The 9,420-nt window shown below is 46.6% G+C and overlaps 2 protein-coding genes across 2 annotated transcripts in view; one reads left to right on the plus strand and one right to left on the minus strand.

The window, feature by feature from the left end:
* The first annotated feature begins 829 nt into the window (after positions 1–829).
* On the plus strand, positions 830–4,221 carry hexim1 (HEXIM P-TEFb complex subunit 1). Its single transcript, XM_048232966.1, has 4 exons — positions 830–916; positions 1,632–1,712; positions 2,215–2,360; positions 2,609–4,221. Exon 4 carries the CDS (start codon positions 2,625–2,627, stop codon positions 3,678–3,680), a length of 1,056 nt encoding a protein of 351 aa, XP_048088923.1. The 5' UTR covers positions 830–916; positions 1,632–1,712; positions 2,215–2,360; positions 2,609–2,624; the 3' UTR covers positions 3,681–4,221.
* Positions 4,222–5,215: 994 nt separating this feature from the next.
* Positions 5,216–9,420, minus strand: part of arhgap23b (Rho GTPase activating protein 23b) — a 32,203-nt gene continuing 27,998 nt past the window's right edge. The window contains 3 exon segments of the mRNA XM_048234068.1: positions 5,216–7,295; positions 7,676–7,707; positions 9,321–9,414. Coding sequence (XP_048090025.1) covers positions 6,156–7,295; positions 7,676–7,707; positions 9,321–9,414 — 1,266 coding nt within the window. The 3' untranslated portion in view covers positions 5,216–6,155.

The following is a 9,420-nucleotide window of genomic DNA, read 5'->3' on the forward strand; positions in this document are numbered from 1 at the left end:
CCTCAATGAATGTTCTGCACCAGTGTCAACCCAAGGAGGAATTTAACTAACCTTTACAATGGCCTGCATTGTGTGCACTTTGACCTCACTGAAACACTGACAACTCAAAAGGTCTAGAAGGAACCCAGATAGGGGCCAAGAATAATAGAGAGCAAATGTTAATGTTCTGTCATATCTAGAAATAATACATTGAGACTTCAGAGAATCGACCAGGTTTGCTCACAGATCTTTAAACATCTGTTTGGATCAGTGAAAGAGGGTCTGCCCCAGTGCTGACATGTAGTGACACGGGATTACAGTCCGTATTAGATGAGGCCAAGATCTGAGGGGAAGGAAACGATGTGTACGTGTTGTTGGTGCGCAATCAACCTCTGTATTCTGTTGCAATCATAAAATATGTTGGTGCATGTTGCCTTTTGGTGATATGAACAGGCAAAATCAGCAGTCTGGACAGGGATGGGAAAAGTGTGTTCATGACAATGAATTTGGTGTGTTCGCTTTACAGAATATTGCAGGCAGTCGTCTCACTGGAGGTCAACAAGACGCTGATGGTTTAACTGTACTTCATGACAAAATACTCAGTTTTTAACAATAATTGTACACGCCCCTCGCCTCGCTGCACAAAGAAACAGTACAGTCATTATTATCAGCAATAAACACAGAAATACGTCAACAATGTTAAGAAAACGTGTGAAATTTATGTGTACGGGTATTCCTCTGATTTTTATCTCGCTAAATAAGCTAACGTTAGCTAACAAACTAACGTTAGGGTATAGTTCATGTGACTAGTTAGCTAGTCTTTGGTGTGCTAATCAAAAACAAGCCTGTGTGGCATAACGTTACTCCATGGGGCAGGTCTAAGTTAAATGTCACATTTCCTTTGATACAATTTCATAGCATCGGCTACTAGTAAGAGGTAACTTATGTGTTGTCAAATTGTATGCTACCTTAGGTTGTTTATTTGAGTGTGCTAACCTAATTGGATAGTTGAGAGCAACCGACAGACTTCAGTGGGCAGTTTACTTGACTAGAATAGGTAACGTTACACGTTTGGTATTGAAAGGGCCGCGTTTTTTCATGGCCTAACAGTATTATGCAGTGTTTTGTCGTAGAATTCACGGGATTTTCAGGGAATTCCATGTTCTAACGTTACCAGTGGCCGTTTTCACTCATAGCTGTCTTATGTTTGCTAGTTTTGTGTTAGCTATCAGCTAACCACCAAGCTAGCTAACTTTATACGGCAACATCTCTTTTATCTAACCACATTTAGCTCTGTACGGCCAAACATAGACTCAGGTGTCAAGTTCGTGTGAAAAGATTGTAAATGAATTACTGGATAAGTGGGCACATGTCTGATTAACAGACAAAATGAAAACGTAAATTTCGTAGCCAAGTATGGTAGCTAACATTTGCTAGGCTCGCGGGATGCTTCATCAGGAGCACTGCCAGGCCCATTCTCCATTGGCATGGCATTAGCTAGCCAGCTACGTTTGTCCTCTAATTCGCTCAAATTGCAAGCAGGGCTGAAGAAAATCAACATCGATCCGCAGCAGTGAGCAGATTGACTTGATTATATTGCACCGTATCCAATCATGTAGAGTAGAAGCACAACATTTTATTTTGGTCCATAGATGGAAACAACATCTCTGCAACAATGCTTCTGAAGAACTAGTTCGTGACTGACGGGCGCAGTATATCATCAGTGCAGTCAGGTAGGCAAGTATTATACTTCTAACATTAACAGTGAAAATGTTGTTTGTTCTCTTAAAAGCTATTTGGATTATTTATTTTTAGATGCCAGGCGGCTCTGTGTTGTCTTATAAAATGCCGTTAATCAACATTTAGTACTCTTTATACATTTCGGAATACAACTTTCTACCCATTTTAATTAATGTGGTAGCGCCCGAAAGACTAACTGGGACAGCTTTCTTTGTGATTGACACTGAGTTCTACCAATTGGGAGAGCAAATTATTGTAGCAAGCATGAAAACAACTTTCTGACCAATAGGAATATTAAGGGGGCGTGCCGTGTCCATACATGAAAACAAATGCAGATTTGTGGTTAGTGTAGTCTTTGGCCACGCGTAATGCATGCAACTCTATTGATTGTTAAACTACTACTCCCATAAAACGTAAAGCGTCGCAGGCTAGCCGCATGCGCCCTTGCATTGGAGGAGGTAATAAATGAACAAGCCCCCTTTTCCTCTTCAGCAGAAGCGTACAGGAGAGTCCGCTGATGAGAGATGCGCTCGTCTCAACAGAGAGAAACAGACAGTTGAAGACGGAGTGGAAAGAGTTAACGATAGTACTCATAAATAGCTGAAGAATTCAGTAGCTGAAATTGAAGTGGACGCGGAGAGGTTTGTTTTATAATTCTATCGCTGAGTAGAAATGTTGGTTAAAGTCGAAGAGCATTAACGTTAACACATTTTTAAATCACATCGTTACATGTAATTTAACGAAAGTTTGAATGATATAATGTTATAGACTTATTGAGGTAGCCAGTAACAGTTGCAACTTAAATACAGGTTACTGACGTTCCAGTGTTCATATCGGTTTTCAAAAGACAGAAACGTTAAGCCTCATCTAAAACTTATTTCTCTCTCAGGTGGGAGTGTACAGTTATGGAGCTTATTACTACCAAAGGCGATGCAAATTCGGAGGATGACAGTAGGGGGCAACATCGAGACGGGCAACGGAGAGACATCGTCGCTAGGAAACAAGTGCAAAGAAATCAGCTGGAGGTGTGTCCTGGACTGGTTTCTGGAGACACACACCCGATGTGTCGTGGGCACAATCGGGGCGATCTGGAACCGAAAGCTGGCGATGCCGCAGGAGAAGATGGGACTGTTGCTGAAAAAACACCCGGTTTGCCCAGGAGCGAGAAGGACGATCAGAACAAAGGGAATTCCGGTGGCTCCGGAACAGCGACTGACCCGGGGTTATCGGACGGCAGGCAGGCGGGCAGAAAGAAGCACCGGCGACGTCCATCCAAGAAGAAGCGCCGCTGGAAGCCTTATTACAAACTGTCATGGGAAGAGAAAAAGGAACTCGACGAACGAGAGACCATACGAGCATCGCGAGTGCGAGAGGAGATGTTCGCTAAAGGTCTTCCCGTAGCCCCATACAACACTACCCAGTTCCTGATGGAGGAGCACGACCGTGAAGAGCCGGATCTGAACACGGAACTCGGCGGGCGACGGTCCTTCGGTGCGATTCGCTCCGAGGACACAGCCAGTGAGGAAGACTATTTCGATCAAGACGAAGAAGAGGATGAGGAAGGTGACGGCAGTAGTGATGGAATGGGAAGACCAGGGCACGCAGGTGGTGAGTTTCTCCAGAAGGACTTCTCCGAAACTTACGAGAGATACCACGTCGAGACTCTCCAGAACATGTCCAAGCAAGAACTGGTGCAGGAGTACCTAGAGCTGGAGAAGTGCCTGTCGCGACTGGAAGAGGAAAACAACCGGCTGCGCAACGTCGAAAAAGACACTGATGCGACAGCCGAGACCCCGGTCGATGCAGCCCAGCGTCTTCGGGAGTTGGAGAGTGAACTCGAGAGACTGAAGGCGCAGAACAGCGAGTTGCTAGAACAGAGCCAACGGTACAGGCAGCAGAGCATCAACGGGTCCACACCAGGAACGGACACTGGGCAAGACCCAGCGCATGAAACCAAGTGATGGACACTTTTGGTTATGTACGACTTATGTTTTATTTGTTTATTCATCTAAATTCATTTTTTGACTGTAAGTTTCAGTACTGCTAGGCTCTTAGTTCCTGTTAACGGAGGACGATCTGCAAATTTAGATTCCATCCAGAATGTCTATTTTAAGTGTTTAATTGAAATATAGCTAACGATTTTACAAATGCGTCACGTAGTCATTATTGCAATTAAAGGGTCGAACTAACAATGCTGAGTTTTAATGATTGTCAGTCGGGGGGAAGTTGTTTTCAATACTGGAGTGCATTTGTCGGACACAAGATTTCATAAAGGTTTGTCTATGGCCTTCTTTATTAAACAGATGTGTCTTTTTTTGGTTAATCCAGCCAAGTAGTTACATAGCTGATGCTCTTGTCGTTTATATCCGGTTATGGACATAAATTTCGCAGATGAAGTCTGTTAATGCATGACCAAAGTTGTCTGTATTAGATTTTTTTCTATGTTTACTTGAGGTTTATCGTGTTTACATGCCAATTAAACGACTGGATGCAAAAGTTCAACTTTTACTAGCCTAAATTATGTATACAAGGGGAAAAAAACAGCACTAGGTCTGTCGAGGAGGAAGTCGCCCGCCTACTCGCTACAGCAGTGGATGGAGCTGCCCTATCATGTAGGCCTAGCCACTCGCCCGTGTGGCACTACTCGAAGTATTTCCTTGCATGTTGGATTTTAATTCCACTTACCACAGAATAACTTCAGTCGGTCCTCGAAGCGCAGGTCACAGGTAAGTTTGAATTAAAATATAAACATAAAATACGCGCATCATCTTGAAGAAGCCCATCACGTTTACAGGCTTAAGCAGTAGTGTTTTTAGAGTAGCTTACATAGCAGGCCTACCTGTTGGCTCCGCGTAACGTCGGCGTATTGCGACATTTCTTGGCGTTAGGCTATTGTACAATGTGCCTCAGTGTATGATGCATTTTGATGGAAATTGGAAAATATTATACAGTAGGCCTAGGCTCAACCCATATGTTAGCCCGCATGCAGATTAAGTTTAAGCATAAAGTCTTGGAGGAAGATAAACGCCTTTCTTCCATTGTATTATTTAGAGTATTCTGAGACTGCTAAAATAGAGTCTGAATGTTCACTATTGTATATTGAATATTTTATATCAAAGAGGCACATGCTATTACATTATCCAAATGTACAATATGAAACGATTTCTTGTTGAGGAAAAGAGGCCTCAAAACGAGCCAGGATGTACTTGTGTCCTCATAGGCCTTACCCTACTGTGTGTGTCTTCAACTTTTTCGTAGTCAATTCTGGAATGCTGAGTGTTTGGTTGTGGTGTAGGCTACATTCCATAACAAACATTCTTTAGGCCTGCCTTACACTGGAGATGTATTTGCATTGATGTGTCACGATTGACATGATACTTGCCACCTGATATGGCATGTTCTTTTTCCTTGTAGTATAGACATATTTGATTCATAAACAGTGTGAGTGTATGTGTTGCTGGTGAGGGAGACAAAAAATCCACACAATGAAACACGGTTTCAGAGGGCAAGTCATAGCCCATTAATCTCCAAACCATTAAAAATACTCAAAAACAAATAATATAATATATTATATGTATCATATGTACACAGGGTGGGTTAACTTAGCAAGGCTTTTGTACAATTGTTACAAAAAATTGGTCCACACATAATCACTCACATATGTACATGCACAGAGGACAAAGACAGATGCTACACAGACAAACAGGGCAAACATTGTAAGTCATTAAAGGGAGATTAGGGTTGACATGGCAACGAGGCCTGTTTCACTTCCAGGTCAATATTTGAAACCCAGCTGATTCTGGGCTCTGAAGAGAAAATGCAAATGTCCATCTCTGTGTGTGTGTGTGTGTGTGTGTGTGTACATAGTGTATAGGTAGGGGGGGTTGGGTGGCATTCTGGAACCTCTTTGGGGTATGGGGTTATGGGCTGCTTCTCTCAATACAGCTCCCTTCAACTGTTCAAACTACAACACTGTTGGCAGAAACACTGGTCAGCCACTGTTAACCATTATTAAACCACTGTCACTGTCGTTGTCCTGTCGTAGTTATATATAGCACGTAGTGTTTCCCTATAGACAACCTCAATCCCCTTTATCCTTACTCTGATCAGAGTACTCAGGTAAGAAAACAAGTTACTGCTGATATGCTTTGTTTTTGGGGGAAACAAAATGGATCCTGGTGGCTCTCTTTGACTTTGGCGTGAGATCATGTAGCTGCCACTGAAGCCACCCGCTTCCTGAGACAGAGGGGCAGCAGAGCAAGGGAGGGAGAGAGGCGAGGCCCACTGGTCACTCAGGGGCTGGGGGTGCATAAGGGTCGGCCCGCGCCTCCGACTCTCCGCTTGGCACTAGGATGGCACGCTGTGGTTGGTAGCGTGGTGGTGATGGTGGGGGGGGTGGAGTGTCCTGGCGCTCTTCGTCACCCTCCTTGACGTCATCAGCCTTCCCCCGACAGGCTGACCACCACCGTGTGGCGCCGCCAGTCCCGTCGCCTCCGGCGGGTCTCCGGGGAGATGGCGCCGCGGCCCGGCCTCCACACCTGCCCCGCGGGCACAGACGGGGCGACGTGGGTCTGCTCCGTCCAGTCAGAGGGGGGGCACTGCGGGGAAGCGGCCGTGGACGACGCGTGGGGGCTCTCTGGGGGGCGAGCGAAGCCCGGCGCGGTGAGAGATGTGGGAGAGGCGGTCGAGGCGACGTACCCCTGCGCTCCCGGGCAGGAGCCCCCGGCGCCACCGCGTTCATCAGCCGATCCCGCCCCGCGACTCGACTCCGAGTACATGGAGCGGGGCCGCACCCGCTCGCCTCGCCTCAACTTCTTCCGGGTCAGGGGGTCGCCCTCGGCGACGGGGCCGGTGGGGGAGGTGGGCGACAGGGAGGCCGAGGGGGACGAGAGCAGGGAGGAGGAGGAGAAGGAGGAGGAGGAAGGGCGCAGCGGCGACGTCGGAGGCGAGACGACCGCGGGGGACAGTGGGGGCGGCGGCGGGGATTTGGGCGAGTGGCGCGCGGCGTGTGTGTAGAGGAAGCTGCGTGGCGCGGGATGGCGCACTTGGGGCACGGCCTGCCCGCCCTGGCGTCTCTCCCCTTCCTCCTTGGCACTGACCTGCCCGCTCGGCGTCATGGTGCAATAGTTGCCTTCCCCTTGCCAGGCAGCGGAAGCCCTAACCTGACCACCCTTCCTCTCCTCTTGACCGACACTCTGATTCCTCTTGCTCTCTCCCTCCTCCTCCTCCTCTCCTCCTCCTCCTCTTTGAGAACCTTGCTGTCCCTCTGTCTTCTCTCTCGCTCTCTCTATCCCTTCATCCTCTTGTCTCTCTGATCCCACAATGGCACATCCTCCCTTCCTGTCCTCCTCCTCCGCATCTTCCTCCTCCTCCTCTTCCTCCTCCTCTTCCTCAGCTCCGCTCTTCTTCCCCCTGTAGTTGCTGGCTTTGACCGGCTCGTGCTCGGAGTCCTCGTCGGTGCTGTTGCCGGGGGGACAGGCGCTTTGGTGCTTCTTGCGTTTCCGGGTGACGGCGGAGATGATTGACAGGGGAAGGAAGTCCTTAGCACTCAGGTCCTTCTTGGAAGCTGGGGAATCCTGACAAACACCAACCAGATAGCAACATTAGTCCACTTCAGTCACTTTAATATTTAATCATTTAATAATATTTTTTACAACATTAGATTTCATTCCATTTCACTACTTTCTCTTTCTCTCTCTCTCTCTCTCTCTCTCTGTCTTCATTTTTAACTGTCTTTCAAGCTGGAATGAGTCCCATTTTTAAGTTGTAGTTGGGTCTTGGGTCAGCATATTTCAAATCAAGGTTTGCAGTGTACTTTTGATTGTTACTGTTGAATTCCTTTAACGGGAAGTCATGTTAAGTCATGTTAAGTTGGGCTGGATTTTCTTTTTCAAACAGTTAACACATCAATAAGATAAGAGTCACGTCCATGTCGTCAAATGCTGCGACAGCTTACCTTGGATTTAACTGAGTCACTGTTGGTGGAATCTAGAGAGAGAGAGAGAGAGAAAGAGAGAGAGAGATGAGAACAGGGCCACTGACCGGTCCAAGAAAACAAAAGAAAACAAAATGGCTGACAATCACACGGACAAGACAACAAGTTGTGTCACAGGCTGACACCTAAGTGAGGAAGGGTCACTAAAGCTTTAGTGTTAGTGAAGGAGTCTACAGACGTGAAGACAGATCAGAAGTGTTACTAAAGCGGGGAATGGCACGGAGTGTGGAGCTCACAACACACCACAAAACACACACCTCCTCTCTCTCTCTCACACACACACACACACACAAAATTGCATGCGCAAATGCACACACACACACAGTCACTCATTTAAAGACGTGTACACACACACACACACACACACACACACACACATACTGTACTCATTCACTCACTCACACATGTGCGCACACACACACACAGACACACACAGGTCGACAACGTCAGGTGAGAATCCTGCTCCTACCGCTGCGTTTGATCCACTGGGTCGGCTAGCAGAAGGGTGCGGAAACACCCACAGAAAGAGTGAGAGATAGAAAGAATAACAGAGAGAGAGAGAGAGAGAGAGGACAGGATAGAAAGAACAAGGGGAAAGGAAGGCAAACAAGTGTGAAAAGAGAAAGGTAAAAAAAGAAATAATTGTGTGGTTGGAAAAAGGGAGGCCTCAAACGGCCCATTTAAAGAAAGTTCATTTCAGAGAAAGAGAGGACTGAGAATATTTGAGGATTTATTTAGAAAATTCAGAGTGTCAACTAGGGAAACCTGCCCTGGTGAAGGTGAGAAAGCAGCCTTAATCTTACACTTTAAACACACCCCTCTTGTTTGCCCATCTACACACGGCAAACTCACAATGCAAATGAGCTCTTTCTGCACTTAGACAAGATCCCAATGAACTCCCCCAGTATCAAATCAGGAGAACTTATTGCAGGCACCCATTATCATAAAATCAGCACCCAGTATCATAATACCATAACACAATACCTTAGCCTAGTATTACTTCATCATGAAAAGACCAGTAGAAATGAGATCAGTTTGTTTTCGGGATGCACCGATTTATCAGCCAACATCGGTATAGGCCAATATTGATCCCGTTGACTGATATTTATGTGACATTATCCGATGGCAGTGGCTGATGTTTATCTGTTACGTTACATCAATTCTGCACTACGTAAATGTTGTGCTATAAAGGCCAGATAGACTTGGAAAGGGTTTAGTTATTTTTGTTTTTTCCACTCTACTACATGATACAATTACTAAACTACTAAAAAATAAAATATCAGTATCAGCCAAATTGTTATTTTATACATCGATATCGGTATCGGTCCCCGGCTCACGATCGGCGCATCCCTAGTTTGTTTGTGTCAGGTGAACTGGTGAACAGAGGCTGGTCTTTTCAACAGAACCTCCTCAGCTTTGGGGCTCCACAGAGGGTTGGATGTGTGTGTTTGTATATGTGTGTGTGTGTGTGTCTGTCTGTTTGTCTGTGTGTGTGTCATGCAGACTCCCCAGAGGGTTGGGCTACCCCACCAAGAGGCCAGCCATGGATCCCATCGCCATGGCAGCAGGCAGGTAGGCAGGTGGGGTGTGGGGGGCAGAGGCTTACCTGAGGCATCACAGAGAGGTATGGTTCTGCCTATGTTGGGGAGGAGGTGGTCAATGTTGGGGATCGGCTGCAGGTCCCTTTGGTCCTCGGGAGTCTGTGG

The sequence above is a fragment of the Alosa alosa genome, chromosome 22 (genome assembly GCF_017589495.1).
Source record: "Alosa alosa isolate M-15738 ecotype Scorff River chromosome 22, AALO_Geno_1.1, whole genome shotgun sequence".
Classification (NCBI taxonomy): Eukaryota; Metazoa; Chordata; class Actinopteri; order Clupeiformes; family Clupeidae; genus Alosa; species Alosa alosa.